Below are 17,206 nucleotides of genomic sequence, written 5' to 3' on the forward strand. Positions count from 1 at the left end.
GCATTAGCTGGTCATGTGTCCTCTGCCAGGGTGGGTCCCTAGCTCACACCACTAGAAATACAGAAAATGGTCTCCATGCCTCACCTGAAACTGTGTGTCTCTCCAGGATGAGCACTAGAATCAGGAATCTCTGACTCAGAGGGTGACAGACACCTAATATGACCCAGTGCAGCCATGGCCTGCACTTCTGTCAGCAGAGAGTGACACTTCCTGAGCCCATGTCCTCATCTACAGTTGGGGTTTCTCTCTCAGGCCCCTGGTTTTCACCAGTCCAACAGACATTTCTTCTGCTTGCTAGGGGATATGAGCATCTTGTGATAATGCCGTTAGCCTCTCACTCTCCTCTTTTGCAAGCGGTTGCCTTCCTAGCCTTGTTTACCAGTTTGCTTGTTTATTTTTTCTTACTGATTTACAGATCTTCTTAGTATATTCTGGGTACCAATCCCTGTTGATTTTAGATGTTCAAAACGCCTGCCTCAGATGTAGCTCAATTGGTAGGGTGCCTGCCCAGTATGCACAGAGCCCTGGAGTCCATCCCGACATGTAATGAGATACTAAAAAGATAGAGAGGCGGGAGGACCAAGAAATTCAGGTCATCCTTAACTACAAATCAAGTTCAAGGCCAGCCTCAGCTAGATAAGATCCTGTGTAGAATGAGAGAGAGAGAGCGAGAGTGAGAGCGAAAGAGAGAGAGCGAGAAAGAGAGTGGGGGGGGGACCTTTCCCAGTCTATCAACTATCTATGAACTAGGTCTAAGGTCCAACTGTTGCTTTGTGGATTTCTCCCTGTTGCTCTGTGAGCTGTGGATTACTGTATTGTGAAACTGTGGTATTCATGGCTATATTCCATAATGGCTTTCTCTTGCTTGTCCCTCTCCTCACTTGGTAGCATAAGATTTCCCTTCTTGTCCCCCATGATGTTTTTGTATTAATTTCTATCTTATTGTGTACTAAGACTGATACCTAAGTGTTAGTGGCACATGATTGTAACCTAGTATTTGAGAGACTGAGGCAGGAGGACTACAAGTTTGAAGCCAATGCGGACTTCCTACACACACTGCAAATTTCATTTTATATTTCTATTATTTCTATACTCTCTTTTCGGTTTTTTAAATTTTCATTATGTCCATGTGTTTACGTTCAGATGGATCTTCTTAAGATTTTCAGATCTCTTTACCCAACTGAGTGTTTCTGGATTTTTTTTAAGGTTTGTTTTTTTTTATGTGTATGTTTACCTGAATATATGTATGTGTACCACATGCATGCAGTTCCCATAGAGACCAGAAGAGGGCGTTGGGTCCCCTGGAAATGTAGTTACAGATGTTGAGAGCCCCCATGTGGTTGCTGGTAGTAAGGCCTGGGTTCTCTGCAAGAGCACCAAATGCTTTTAATCTCTGAGCCATCTCTCCGGCCCTAGTGTTTTCTGTTTCATGAGTGACACTGTTTCCCCCTTTCCATTTATTTTTATGGCTACACCTGTCAGGTTTGTACCCATAGGTATCTTGCTTTAGATTTCCCGTTTCCCGTCCCTTTTGTCCACTCCTTATCAGCTTACCACTAGGCAGGTTTAGTTGAAAGGTTATAACCTTGGACGCAGTTCCCTTATACAATCAAATGTCCCTATCGATAACTTGCAGAAATCATTCTGAGTAGTTTCTCATTTGCATCAGTACTTCAGGGGTTCCTTGTGCCTCTCTGGTTCCTCCGCTTCACCCCGCCCTTCAAGCTGGCACTACAGTCTCTGTCAAACATTCTTTAACCTTGCCCAATCCAGACCCCTTTTCACCCAAGAAATGTTTATGCAGCCTCAAGCACATACTTATATAAAATAGAGTAGTTGCACAATAAAAGCACTCGCTGATAAATCATGAAAAAAAAAACTTTGAAAGTAAGACTTTGTGGGGACTGGAAAGATGACTCAGTGGTTAAGAGCACTGGCTACTCTTCCAGAGGAAGAGCCATGGCAGCTCACATCTGTCATTAACTCCTGATCCAGGGTATCAGCACCCTCACAGAGACATACATGCAGGCAAAACACCAATGCACATAAAATGAAAATTAAGATGAGTCTCTTTTATCCATATAATGTTACTATTTATTAAAGAGAAAAGCTAATTAACATGCTAATGAGATGGGTGTATTTGTTAGTCTAACACAACATCATCCAAAAATATGCTGTTTTGGTATGTTCTGAGGAATAACATGAAGAAAAATACTAAAAGTCTTTGCTTCCATGATTAAAACATTGTTTCTCTGAGAGCAGAAAACTTTGTATATACAGTAAAAACATTGCAATCTGTAGAGGGTCTCAGTCTGAAACAGTGTTTCGGACAGTGTTCATGAGCGCTGGGTGCTATGGTGACCTCTGTGTGTGTGTGTGTGTGTGTGTGTGTGTGTGTGTGTGTTTTCGACGTCAAGGCTGTAGGGAAGTCATGGGATGCAGCACAGAGCACTACTAGACACACCTCACATTCCCTATGTGTTTGGTTTTTTTTTTTTTTTTTTTTTTTTTTGGTTCTTTTTTTCGGAGCTGGGGACCGAACCCAGGGCCTTGCGCTTCCTAGGTAAGCGCTCTACCACTGAGCTAAATCCCCAGCCCATGTGTTTGGTTTTGAATCGACTTTGGTCACAGCCTGTTCAGAAACCTTGACTGATAACAATGTTTTTTATTCCCAGCTTCAGCTGTGGGACTCCCACAAAGGGTCCCAACCTCGGCTTGCCAATTTGGTTAGATTCTAGATTCTGGCCTCGAGGATTTGCGGTTTCTTTGACTTTTCTTTGCCTAGGCCTTCTTTTACTTTTAAAAGATGATTATTAGTCTTTTCTTTAAAAAAGAAAATCTCTGATTGCACTGGAGAGATGGATCAACAATTAAGAGAACTGACTGCTTATCCAAACGACCTAGGCTCAGTTCACAGCGCCCACGTGACAGCTCACAAATGTCTGTAGCTCCAGTTCTAGAGGGCCCAACACCCTCTTCCGGCCTCTGTGGGCATTGTGTGGGTGTGGTGCATAGACATCCAGACAGGCAAAACACCCATATTCCTAAAATTAAAAAATAAAATAAAAATATCTGATATCTTTATTTCTCAGATCTCTTGAAGGATCCCTTGGATCTTGGTCCTCTTTTTCTTTGAGCGTTTCATCCAAAGGAGTCATTCAGTCTTTTTGTGGTACTCCTTTCCAGGCCCAATGAATCTGAGAATATCTTTCTTACTTAATCAAATTTAAGAGTTCCACTAGATTGGGAATTCTAAGTTTAAGGGTTTTTTCCATAATTGAAAACGTATAATTCTATGCTATGGGTCAAAAGCCTGATGACAGATTCTTAGAGCTCTGTGGGCAATCTCCTTTTCCTACTTGAATCATGAATCTCATATCTCATATACATGTCCATATTGTTTTACCTTTGAGATATATATATATTACATATATATAACATGTATATTTGATACATAAATATATATTTGATATGTACATACACATGTGTGGGTGCGCATGGGTGTGTCTCCTTATAATTGAACCTAGAGACCTGCACACATTAATCAAGTTCCCTGTCTCTAAGCTACATCCCAGCCTGTCCTGGATAGTTTTTGTTTTTGATAGTTAGTTAGTTAGTTAGCTAGTTAGTTAGTTGGGAGGGGGGGTCACACACCAACATATGTGGAAGTCCAAGAAAGACTTGTAAGAGGCAGCTCTTTCCTTCTACCAGGTGGGTTTGGGGATTGAACTCAGGTCCCCAGTATTCACTGCAAGCTCCTTTATCCACTGAGTCGCCTCACAAGCCCCATGCCCTGGTTACTTTTCAATTTTATTACGATGGGTCTAGTTGTAGATTTTCCTTTTTGCTCCTACTTGGCAGGGTTTTGTGAGCTTTTACAAATCTATGGCTTTTTAACTTTTGTTTACTATTTTTTTAAGTCAGTCAGTTCCCCTGACTCTTTATTAAAGCTATTGTTCTCTCTTCTGAGACCTGAATCTCTGGACTTTCCTGTTGTCTGTCTTGATCCCTTCCCACTGTCTCCTGAGGAGATGCTTGCAGTCGGTCCTTCAGAGCACTATCTGTTCTCTGTGATGGTTCCTTGCCCTTACTCCTTATGGATAATGCATAGCCAGATGTCCGTGTACTTCCAACGCTGCTGTGATGGTAACAGCTCTCAGAGTGCTCTTTCTCTCACAGGAGATGTACTGTTCAAGTGCTTTGCACTCTGTGCACTGTCCCGGAATGGGCAGTTGAGAGGAAGACGCTTTGGTCTGAAAGGAGTGGACCCAAGTCACAACAGAGATGTGTAGACTCCTCACCAGAGTCAGGATTTCCTCTTGGAACCTCTGAGGAGAAACACCATTGGCCATTACTCTGAGATTCGAGAGACATGAGCTGCTGGCCTATCAACACCTACATGTATTATTTCCTGCTTCAGAAGGCTCTTGTCACAGCTTTATCAGAAATAAGATGACATCATAGCAAGCTTTTCCTCAGCCTTAGGTCTCATCCTTGCCCAGCTCCTCCCTTACCTCTTGCCTCACATTGGCAACCTCCAACAGCCACCAGCTCAAACAGCTTAGATGTCTCTGTCCTTTCTTCTGTCTGCTTGGAATCTCCCTGTCCCTCCTGCTACTGTAGCTTCTTCAAGGTTGACTTTGGAGGTAAGAATAACAGTCCTGAGACACCATCTTGGCTTAGGCCCTCAGAGCAGCCTGCCCTTCTTGGTATTTGCCTCTCATGTCTGGTTTTGTTTGTGCTGAGAAGGACCTCGTGGTAGACTTGTGGTCCAATTGATCCATGGGGCTGAGGAGTCACCCAAACCAGTTTTTTCCCTCCTCCTGGGCCAGTATCGTGTACGAGAACTGGGAGTTCAGACCCAGAGCTGGAGATGGGAAAAGCAGGGTCTCATCTTGTGCTTCGTCACCCCAGCCACAAGGGCACTGCCTGTCCACTCAGTGTGTCCCTCAATCCCAGGACAGCTGGATTCCTCACCAATACCGTTGGGTGTTCTGGTCTTGTTTTCCCTGTTTCCTTGCTGTCTGTGAAGCTTTTAACTTCACTTTACCTTCAGTTTCCACATTTGTCACACCATGCTGGGGACAGATATGCATTCTCTCTGGGAGACAACAAGCAGAATGAGGGGCACCTGTGATAAAGATACCCCACTGCATAAACGGCTCTCATGAGGCCTTGTTCCACTGCACATCTGTTGGCTCCCATCCCCACCTCCTTCACTCAGCCATGGGCTCCAGATCAGTTTCTCACAGGCCTGCCTTCCTGGGCCTATAGAAAGCACCTAACTCCCCCCTTTCAAGACTCCTAGGAGCCCTAACAACCCAAGTCCCAGGCAGTGAGCAACCTGATGCCCTTTCGAAGGACAATGCCACCCCTTTCCATGCCCTGCAACCCGGGACACCTGAGCCACAGATAATACCTGACATTCAAAGTTAATCACTGTGTCCTTCCTCTTTCCAGAGAAGCCCAACACGGATCAGGTGGAGGATGTCCTTGATGCCACCGGACATCTGCATGGGGCATATTCTGAGTGTCAGAGGGTCCCTGAGCTGGTGGGAGAATAAGGTTGTTCAATACAGGAACTTTATATAGGGCTGTCTCTGGGACAGTGTTCAGTGACCATGGGAAGAAGCAGAAGCCTGGGAGCTCTGGCAGACACTGATAGGATCAAGAGCCACCACCAGATGGGGAGAAGCTTGCTCACATTGCTACCTGGCCTTTAGGAGAGGGGGTGGTGGCCAGGAAATTCACAGCTATTACGTAATGGAGACCTACTGATATGTGTGGGGATGGGTCTAGGGGTGATACACTATCTGAGCCGTCCTCTTCCATCTACTCCACGTGATAACTGATGGATGATGACACTTAGTCCCAGAGAGTAGGTATCCCTTACAAGGTGACAGAATAGAAGTAGCCAAGCCAGGACTCTAAGTGAACACCAAGACTAGATCTGAGGACCTCTCTGGGTACACCAATAAAAACCCGTCCCAGGCCTTCAAGATTGTGGCTGGTTTGTTCACAGGAACTAGGCTTCTCGCCTTCCTCTAAAAGGGACCCATAGCCTGGCTATCACTAGTCACATCTCACAAGGCAGGAAGGACAACTCTTCGATCCCCAAAGAGCTCATGGAGATATTTCTGTGCCTCAGGTAGACAAATCCCACGTTCCTCTGGCTATTCCTGGTAGGACCTACCCATCAGTCATTCCAGAACAAGTCTGGGAAAGGTATTTTTATGAAGGGTCTCTTCTGTCTCTGTCTTCTGCCCACCACCTTTGGGAACTAGCTTAGAGAGAGAGAGATACATGGGAGTCTTAGAGTCAGGAGACTTGGGCTCTAATTCCCTCATGAAACAATGTTATGGGTCCTGGACTCATCTGTGAAATGAGGAGGGGGCATTCTCCTTGCAAATGAAATAAAGGCTTCTTCTCTAGGGTGAGGAATCCAATCAAGGGAGGGGCGCCTGCTTGATTAAGACACAGGTAAGAGAGCCATTTGGACTGAGCAACCTGAGTGGGCAGGAGGTAGCTGGTGAGAAAAACAATGCCCCTCCTACAGCGATGGAAACAGAGCCAGGTGGTGTCCCCTTTCCTAGGGGCTGGAACCCGAGATCCCTCATTGAGCTGGTGGCTCTGAAGAAGCTGAGGTGGGGGGCAATGCTGGGGGGGTGGGCTGAAGGAGCATGCCAAGTCTGTCTAAGCCCAGCCCAGTTTGGCTTTAACACAGGCACTGTTTGGACCCCACCCCATACCCTAACCCCTATGCCCTGCCACCCTCCAACCCCACCTCCCACCCATCCACCCATCCCTAAGTAGGTCCCGGCCTTCAAGATTCTGGCTGGCTTGTTCAAGTGAACCAGGCTTCCCTAGTGCCCAATGCTAAGACCTGAACGCTCAGTCTAAGGGGAGAGAGATTTGCCTGAGCACTCTGCTCTGTATGGCTGGCTCAAAGAACGGCATCCCCAGGTCACAAGGAGCCATGCCTGGAGTTGAATGCCAGTCTGTCTGATTCCAGGGCCAAGGGTGACTTGTAGGGTGGATAAGGATTCAGTGCTGCTCTCGGTGTTCAGTACATGCAAAAGTAGACCTGCGCCTCCCGAGTTCAGGTGAAGCGCCATGTTCGGCCTGGGGAATGGTTAAGCAGGGAACCTGGGCCTGTCTTCCCGCTTCTGCTTACCTGGAAGTCATAGGCTGAGTTCCGAGAGGGACAGAAATGTGCCTGTCTCTTCATCGTTGGCCTAACACAAAGCACTCAGAACACGGGGGGAAATGGATGCCTGCTAGTCTGGCTCCTGTAACTGCTAGCAGGCCTGGATCCAGATCTGGAGTGCTTAATGGAGCTAGCATTGTGCACAGACCTCTAGATCTAGGCTTTAAGATAGGCAGTAGGCAAGGCGCAGAGTACTTAAAGGCACCTTAGAGGTTTCTTTGTGGACCTCACTATTGTATACCAGTCAAAGTGGATTATGAGGGGAAGGGGCTCCCTGAGACTTCCAGAGGAACACAAACATAAAACTAGAACCCAGGTATTTCAGCCCCCAGGACATTTCTACTATACCCCAAATCTCTACAGGAAAAACTCAGCTCAAGCATGAGGGTCTGTGCCCTCTGAGGATGCTGCCTTCTGACAGGACATCCCACACCTGGTCAGGGGGCAAGCCAGGGATGACTCAGCTCATCCTCCCACAGATATCAGGGAACCCTGTGGAGTCCCAGATCCCTGAGGGCGATAGGATACAGAACTCCGTGGCCCGGCCACTACCAGGCAGGTTAGCCCAAGTCTGCAGATGGTGAACTGGGTCACAACCGGACACTCAAGTGCTCCTAAGGCTGTTCCAGAGAGAGATCACCTTTTCTTCCTCCACCACTAATAACCACCCCCCAGCTCCTGTAAACAGTCTCACTGCCTGCTGCTTCAGTTCACTTTGTCCTCAGAGCCATCTAGGTACATCTCCAGAACCTGGAAACACCCTTCACCCCAGCATCCCCGCATCCCTGCATCCCTGCATCCCTGCATCCCTTCACCCCTGCATCCCTGCATCTCTGCATCCCTTCACCCCTGCATCCCTGCATCCCTGCATCGCCGCATCTCTGCATCCCGCATCTCTGCATCCCTTCACCCCTTCACCCCTGCATCCCCGCATCTCTGCATCCCTTCACCCCTGCATCCCTGCATCTCTGCATCCCTTCACCCCTGCATCCCTTCATCCCTGCATCCCTTCACCCCTGCATCCCTTCACCCCTGCATCCCTGCATCCCTTCACCCCTGCATCCCTTCACCCCTGCATCCCTGCATCCCTGCATCCCTGCATCCCTGCATCCCTGCATCCCTTCACCCCTGCATCCCTGCATCCCTGCATCCCTTCACCCCTGCATCCCTGCATCCCTTCACCCCTGCATCCCTTCACCCCTGCATCCCTGCATCCCTTCACCCCTGCATCCCTTCACCCCTGCATCCCTGCATCCCCGCATCTCTGCATCCCGCATCTCTGCATCCCTTCACCCCTTCACCCCTGCATCCCCGCATCTCTGCATCCCTTCATCCCTGCATCCCTGCATTTGTGCATCCCTTCACCCCTGCATCCCTGCATCTCTGCATCCCTTCACCCCTGCATCCCTTCATCCCTGCATCCCTTCACCCCTGCATCCCTTCACCCCTGCATCCCTGCATCTCTGCATCCCTTCACCCCTGCATCTCTGCATCCCTTCACCCCTGCATCCCTTCACCCCTGTATCCCTGCATCCCACACAAAGTCACTCACAGTTCTGATACACAAAGAATGCTGAGCAAACATGTGCCCTTGAATGAGATGTGGTGGCCCGTGACATCTGGGAGACCAATGTTTGACTTAGCAGGGCCGGGGTCTCTGACTTGGGGGTCGAATGAAGCAGGATATTAGATAGTGAGTTGGATTTCATTGGCAACCACTTTTCCGGGCACTTCCAGATATAAAAGCCACCCCCCCTCACCTGCAAGGGCACAGGAAGAGACTTAGGCGAACGCTGCTGCCAAGCTGGGGAAGTGCCCTATGTGCCCAGAAGCCTCTGCAGCCCTCAAGTGTCTGTCGTCAAGAAGCCAAGTCTTGCCCAGATCCTGGAACAAACAGCAAAGCAATAGCAACTATAATAAATGGCCCATTAACTGAGCACTTCCTGTGTCCTGGCTGTCTCCCAAAAGCCTGGCCAGCCTCACAGCTCCTGCTACCACCTGACGGTGTCTGTGCTATAATCTCCTACTATTTGAGACTTGTTTGCTGACAGTCCACTGTGTACCAGACCATGTAAGAGAGTGTGGGGAAGCCCCGGTGAACCAGGCAGTCACCTGCGCTTCACCTCTGCTCCTGCTCTGACTGCTCTCACAGTGACCGTCATGGGAAGGAGGGGGAGCAGGAGACTGAGGCAGGGGCATGGAGCCCAGCCCTGCTGCTGGTGAGAAGTGATTTTCACCCAGACCTGACAAGGAGAATCACAGACAGAATGGGATCATGTCACAGCTATCTACTGCTGTGTAACAAGCCCCCAGGGACTGACAGCCTCTGTGCTTTACTGTGGCTTCTGATTCTGGCACTGCTGTCTTTGGGACGGCTGTGATAGTGTCCCGACATCCATCTGGGTCCTCTCTGTCTCCTCTGACCTCACATCCTCCAGGGCCTCCCTCTCCACAGGCTTCTCTTCCAACAGGATGGCCTGGACTTCTTCCTGTACCACTGACTTCTAAGATAATTAAGAATGGAAGCCTCCAGGTCTAGGTGCCACACAGCCTCACGTGGCCACCTTCTGTTGGTGAAAGGCAGCCATAGGCCAGCCTAGAATCAAGGAGTGGCATTGCAGACTCCCTCTTGTGAAAAGAGATGTCACGGAGAAAAAGGAGAGAGGGGGACTGGGAGCAGGCACCCCCAGATAACAGCAGAGCCATGCTTCTTCCCAAGTGTTTACCTTGTGCCTGAGCCAAGGTTAGGTGCTGTACCATCCATACTCTATATAAGGGTACTGGGATGTGTGGTAACTCGTCCAATTTCTCATAGTTGCTAAATATCGGCACCAGGGTTTGAGTCTGCACATTCTGCCTCTTGATTGATCTAATTAAAAAATCAATTAATAAGCTTCATTGCTGGGCAAATCCTGAATCTCTGTTTCCTTATCTGTGAAGTGGGGTTAAATTGTTAGTACACTATGTGTCAAGTGGTAGCAGCTGCCTGGTAGTTGGTCAGCACTTGATAAATAAATGGTTTTCCAGCTGTCAATCTAGAAGGACAATCAGAATTACAGCCCCACCCCCATGCCCCAAAACTCAGTCCTCTCTAATCACCCAGGAGACAGCCCAGTGCTGGGAAGTAAGACCTGAGCTAAGCTTGGAGACTGGAGCTTAATCCTGCCTCTGTCACCAATAAGCTGTGTGCCCTTGGATGCTTCTCCCTCAAGTCCTCTCCACTGAAGGGCATCTTTGCCATGATTCTAGAGAGCAATGGCCCGAGGTTTACTATCGAGATAGAAACTTTCCCTCAGAGCCCTTCCCTTCAGTCAGACACTTCAGGAGTTGAGTAGCATGGTCTGGTCACGGGGCATAGAGTGAATGATGGCTCCTGGGAACCCCTAAACCCCTAAACTCTTTCACCTTATCTGGCTATGTTCTCTGCATGTCTGTGTGCATCTCTGTCATGGGTACAAAGAGGGAAATGGCGGCCAAAGGGAGACATAGAGAAATGAAATCAGGATGAGGACAAGCAATAGAGGGGCAGAAGACATGGGGAGACCAAGGCAGATAAAGTGTGAGGGAGGCAGAGCAGGGCAGAGGAGGGCCAGGGAGACATATTGGCTACAACATGCACAGAGCCCCTCGGGGGTCGGGGGAGGGGAGAGACAAGCCTGAACGAATAATGACTTTCATTTCTGCCATGCTAGGTTCTCTCTCCACATAACATCCTGTCGCTAGTGTGATTTCATTTGGTCCTTGCAGCAGCCCTGTGAGATATATATTTGTCTCAGTCCATCTTCTGTGTGTGTAACAGAATAGCTGAGACGGGGTCATTTCTAAAGCATAGAGGATATATTTGGTTTGCTGTTCTTTTTTTTTTTTTTCTTTTCTTTTTTTCGGAGCTGGGGACCGAACCCAGGGCCTTGTGCTTGCTAGGCAAGCTCTCTACCACTGAGCTAAATCTCCAACCCCCGGTTTGCTGTTCTTAAGGTTGGAGGTCCAAGAGCATGGCACCAACATCTGTTCAGCATCTGGTGAGGGTCTCATTAATGCATCATAGTATGGCGTCTGATATCACACAGCGAGGTGGAATAAGCAAGTGCCACACAGGGCCTGGATCTCACATAGAGACTCTAGGCCCATCAGGACCAAAGCTGGGGACCAGGAGCCTCAAAAAATTTCCAGAAATCAGGCTAATGAGCAATCAGGAGTGAAAACCAATGAGAGATGGAGACGGAGAAAGGCAGAGACAAAGAAAGACAGAGACAGAGAGGCAGAGGCAGAGAGAGGCAGAGAGAGGCAGAGAGAGGCAGAGAGAGGCAGAGGCAGAGGCAGAAGCAGAGGCAGAGGCAGAGGCAGAGGCAGAGGCAGAGGCAGAGGCAGAGGCAGAGGCAGAGGCAGAGGCAGAGGCAGAGGCAGAGGCAGAGGCAGAGGCAGAGGCAGAGGCAGAGGCAGAGGCAGAGGCAGAGGAGCAGGCTGTTGTGTCCTGTCAGCTCTTATGACCTCACTGAACTGTACCTCAGTGGGGGACAAGCAGAAGCCAGCATGGTCTCTCTGTGAGTTTCCTATATCAGGCCTTCACTTCCTCCCCCGACCCTGCTGTTGCCACTGTGTCCATACATCCTTCTCTGAGATGCCATTTTCAGGGTCACTGCCAGTGTCCCCCACTCCTTTCTTACCAGTTCCAGGAGCCACTCACAACCCCCAATTGGAAGAAATACCCTGCCTGAGTCACCCCAAAACCACAGCCTCAGTGGGCCCCTCCATACTCTTCCTGGGCCCCTGGCTAATGAATGAATCATTTTACCTTTACCTTTACCTCCCTGTAGTCTTGTCTAAGTAACTCCATTGAGAAAACGACATGCTCTGTGGAGCCAAGTTGAGCTGAGCGCTGCAGGCCTCAGACAACAGGAGCCAAAGCTGTGCTGAAACAGGTCCTGAGGCTTCCAGGAGCCCCACCAACCTCCAGCCTCTCTCTGTCTCATGCTCACATCAGGGTCGCTGTTGCTGTGATGAAACACTGTGGCTAAAGCAACTCGGGGAGTAGAGGATTTATTTGGCTTCTGCTTTTACATCACTGGTCATCACTGAAGGATGTTGGGACAAGAAGGCAAACAGGGCAGGAACCTGGAGGCAGGAGCTGATGCAGAGGCCATGGAGGGGTGCTGCTTCCTGGCTTGCTCCCCATGGCTTGCTTAGCCTGCTTTCTTATAGAACTCAGGACCAACACAATGGGCTGCACCTTCCTCCATTGATCACTGATTAAGAAGATGCCCCACAGGCCTGCCTACAGCCCCATCTTATAGTTTCCTCCTCTTTGATGACTCTAGCTTGGGTCAAGTTGACATAAAGCTAACTAGCCCTCACAGTTTCCCCGCTGAGCAGCCAGGACGGCCCTGTAAGCCCCAACCTTAAAGTCCCCAGTGTGGGAGAAGGAAGGCCAGCTGGAACGGCAGGTAGGCTTACAGGGCCAGCTCTCAGAAGCCTCTGTTCAGCAGTGTCCACTCAGCCACCAGCAGAATTCCTCACTTCTCTGAGCCCCACTTCTCAGAGCCGTGGCTCCTCTACCCATGAAACCAGGCAGATACCGGCTTCCTGGTCTGTTGGAAAGACTAAATAAATTAACGTGGGAAAAGACTTCAGCCTGCTACATAACGTAAAGTTCTCTGTAAACAGCGATCGTCATTATTATCACTGTTATTCCTGGTCTGGAATGGGTAGGGAACATAGGACACTTTTCAGACTGAAGTCACTGCATTCCGCCTGGTCTGTCAAAGCCCCTGGGATCATCTCTCAATAGATAGGCAGCTCTTGGTGCCTGCTGGTCACTCTGCTAAGCCAAAGTCCAGCCAGATTGCAGGTGTGGCTCAGTCAGTAAGGTGCTCACCCAGCATGCACGACAGGGAGTTCAATCCCCAGCACCGAATAAAACAGATGGGATGGTGCAAGCCTGAAACCCAGCACTTAGGAGGTGGGGGATGTTCAAGTTCTGGGACAGCCTGGGATGGCAAACAAAGCAAATCCCAGAAGGATACAGATTCCAGCCCACACCAGTTTTCTCTGACCCTTTCCTCTGTCCTGGTTGTTCCCTTTCCCATAATGGTATGATCGCCCCGTGATCAGACAGGTGGCCTGAGAGGGAAGTGGGGCGTGCCACTGGTGGTGATGGAGACCGCAGGCCACAATGGGTTAGCACAAAGAGAAACAGATGTGTCTCGTGTCTCGGGAGGCAGGCTTTATTGATCAGCTCATTTAATTGGGAGTAACAAAGGCTATTTAAACCTTTAGGGAGTAGGTAGAGGCTTTCGGGGTGAGTGTACATCACTGGGCTGGGCCAGGGTCCTAGGATGCCTCATTTGCATAAGGAGGAATTCCAGGTGCTGCTGGACATGACCTTATAAGGGGGAAGAAAGTTTAACCTGGCTACCTGTGACCTCTTCCTGTGGGGCCAAGGTGGAGGCACTGGTCTATGTGAGCCAGGACATGCAGGGAGCAGGGGCGGGGAAGATCCGGACACAGACACGATCCTAGGACACGATCCTACTCCTGCAGACTCTGGTAGAGATTCCCAGGGTTTGGACACGACCTCAACCCCACTCTTACCCAGGCCTGCTCCCCACAACTCCATGACTCCCCGTCACACGCCACATGCTTCATGCTTCATGCACCAGACCTGGAGTGAGCGTGGGTCCCATCCCTCCAGCTTAACAGGGCATGGGGGTGTGGTCTCTGCAATGGATGCGGCTTGCCCTTGTTGTGAAACAAGTTCTGACCTGCTACGGATGCCGTCAGCATACAGGGGTCTGGGGAGGGGTGGTGGGGAGGCATCTACAAATGCGGGCTTCCTCGATTATGTTATATCATGAGATCTTCAAGAGACCTGAGCGGCCTATGTCATGGTAGCATCCCATCCTGGAGCCCTGGCTCTAACTCACCCTGTCTCCTGTTACTGGAGTGTCAGCCCTACAGCCTCCCTGGCTGGCAGCCTTTTGAGTGAGCATCTTCTTAGTGGCTTTGCCCAGTTTGGCCCACAGATAATAAATTCCATATTTACCAACAGAAGCAGGCCAGGCTGCTCCCTGCTCAGAAGGCAGGGTCTCTGGGGGTCAGGAGCAAAGACCAGGGAGCAAAACAGGCCATCTACTTACTGGCAGGCAGGTGTCCCTAGGAACCTGTATGTTCTTGAGGGTGATGGCTATAAGCTATTTCTGTAGGGAATATGACAAATGTACACAAGATGAAATTCTTTCTTTCTTTTTTTTTCTTCCCCAGTTGTTTTTGTTGTTCCTAAAAGGAGGAAGGCTAGGCAAGGACTGGAATGACAGAGCCTGGGGAATCCCTAAGAAGGTGCTGGGCTCTGCCCGTCATTGGCTTTCCCTAGAGAACAAATCCCTTTATGATCTGCACTGGGTTCTAGCTGCCACTCTTTGGCCATTAGGAAAGGACCCACTGAATTTCTAAGCCATCCTTATTATCGACTTAGAGACGTCTCCAGGGGTGTGAGCAGAGAAACAGTAAGTTGGGCACAGACAGTAGGTCTGACCCTTATAACACGAGAGAGCTGCCCCATGAGTCCCCACTGTTCACACCGTCACGATGGAGGGTGACCAGGGCAGAGCCTGGACAGATGCAAATGACTCACGAGAGCCGCAAAGCCAGGGCTCCAGTCAACTCATCCTGGAACCACCGGTGGTCTGTGTGTACTGGAGCCCAGCCACACCCTGGCCACACCACCCTCCTCTGCTCTCACAGGAGCTAGGAGGCAGTGGAAGGAGCACATGGCTGGCAGTCAGAAGTCCTTCTTAGGCTTAGGGCCCCCCCCCTTACCCTGTGACCTTGGCAGCCTGACAAACCTCTCTAGCACCGTCTTTGGAAGAGGAGTGGGTGAGAATATCCACCACACAAGGCAGCTATGGCAACTGAGTGAGAGTGTGGCTGCTTTGTCCCTGGGGATCCCATGGAAGGGGTCACCCTGGCTGTTAGGAGGCCCCAACTGCCTGCTATTTGCCCATAAGGCCACAGCTGTCCCTCTCTCTCCCCAGACATTCCGGTGGCCAGTGGCTAGCAGCATCGACAGGAATGAAGTGTTGGAGATTCAGATTTTCAACTACAGCAAAGTCTTCAGCAACAAGTAAGTGTGGGGCCTGCTGGGGGTCCAGCCTGATTCTTGGACACCTTCTCTTTGTAGGCTTAAAACAGAAACCCTGTACTCCAGGGCCATCTTTAAAGGCCTAAGAGGCCTTAAGCTGGTCTTTGCTCTCCTTTATGCTCCTTTCTGGGGTCTTCTAAGTACCCTGGTCCTTCCAGCCATTGCCAACCAAGAGCACCTCACCCTCCTGTGCACCCATCAATTCTCTCCCCATAAAACTCCATTTTGCTCTTTTTGATTCTTCCTCACTCATACTGGAAGATGGTAGTCCACCAGAGAAGTTAAAAGTCAGAGAGCTGTTATAGCCTGTGTCCCTGAGGATGACGTTTTACAGAGGCCATTCAGTGCTATGGTGTAGGAAGCAGACATGGTCTCAGACACTTGGTCCGATGACTTAGGGTGCGAGCCTGAGCAGGTTACATAACCCTTCTGAGTTCACTGTACTCACATGTGGAAAAGATAAGAGTTTGTCTCAAAACAGCTATGGGAATTAAATGAGATAGATCCATTCATTCATTCACTCAACGAACAGTTATGCTACGCAAACCATATGTCATGAACTGAACTAGGTACTAAAGAGAGAGATGCCTACCCTCGTGGAGCGTCCCTTCTGGGAATGACGTTCACCACACGAGTCTTATCCTACAAGCTGAGTGGTTGAAGTAGCCCCATTCTCTGTGGGTGACACACATTAGAAGGTGCTGGAATGGTGGCTAAACATAAGCAAAGTGAGACACACTGCCTCGGGCTCAAGAATTCATCGATCTTATGTTAACATGTAGTATGTAACGTGTAGGAGATCATGGCTGAACTGCAAGGTGTGAAAAAAGATGTGACAGTGCTAGCTCAATGGCGGCTTGGTAGGACTCAGCAGTGGGGAGGGAGGGTAGACATGGAGAGCGGACCTAACCCTCATGGCAAGTAGATGCAAGCCTCAAGAGGAAGTCGTAGGGTCGTTTAGCTACTCACCAACCTGCCCGTTCATCTCTTCATCCACTTTCATTCATCCACCCATCCCATCCCATCCCATTCACGCATCCTACCTACTCATAAACTCTCCCTATCCATTCATCCATTCATCCATTGAACCCATCCATCCATTCCACCTGTCCACCCTGTTCGCTCATCCATTGCCCTGCCCATCTCCTCACTCTCTGTGTTAGTCATGACCGTTGCTAAAACGGGGATCAAGGCAAGTCTCTGTCCTCAAGAAGTTGTTTGTCATGGGAAGAGGAGAGGCACACGAGGACCTGGCTGTGTTACTAGGAAAGCAGACAGGTGGAAGAGCGAGAACTCTCAGACATCCGTGCTGTCTCAGGATGGACTGAGTGCCCAATGCCTGAGGTGAGCCAAATAGATAAACCTTATAGAGCAGGTTTCAGGCCTGCTGGCAGGACCACAGAAAGTCTGGTTAGGGCACAGAGGCCAGAGACAGACTCTAGGAGAGCTGGGATAGGACGTATGTCCTCTACCTCCTCTTCTAACCCTCTGTAGCTGTCATATCACACGAATGCTCCGGAAGAAACTGAAGAGGTCGCTGAGTTGCTACAAAGGAGGCTGCCAGAGCAGACACCGAAGTGCAGAGAGCCTGGGCCCATCAGGACTTCTGCTGCAGACAAATTGAAAGACTTAGAAGTTTTAGGGAGCAATGGATAACCACACAGTGAATCTACCACACATTAAAGTTCATTTTAGGTCTTCCTAAATGCAAAACAGAGGGAAGAGAGAGAAAGTGTGACCTGTCTCCTTACTGTGCCCTCCCTTCCCCAACCCAAGAGAAAGCAGGCCTGGAGAAGGATGACGTAAAGATCATTCAAGCCACTACTGGGCAAGACTAGGATGTAAAGGCCCACCTCAGAATAAGG

At 49.6% G+C, this 17,206-nt stretch overlaps 1 protein-coding gene across 5 annotated transcripts in view; it reads left to right on the plus strand.

The window, feature by feature from the left end:
• Otof (otoferlin) overlaps positions 1-17,206 on the plus strand; it is a 96,601-nt gene that overhangs the window by 22,081 nt on the left and 57,314 nt on the right. For all 5 annotated transcript variants that reach the window (XM_087554898.1, XM_087554899.1, XM_087554900.1 and 2 more), the window contains exon 3: positions 15,235-15,323. In XM_087554898.1, the coding sequence (XP_087411024.1) occupies positions 15,235-15,323 (89 nt within the window). The remainder of the gene's footprint in view (positions 1-15,234; positions 15,324-17,206) is intronic.

Source organism: Rattus norvegicus, chromosome 6 (genome assembly GCF_021556685.1).
Source record: "Rattus norvegicus strain SHRSP/BbbUtx chromosome 6, alternate assembly SHRSP_T2T, whole genome shotgun sequence".
NCBI lineage: Eukaryota > Metazoa > Chordata > Mammalia > Rodentia > Muridae > Rattus > Rattus norvegicus.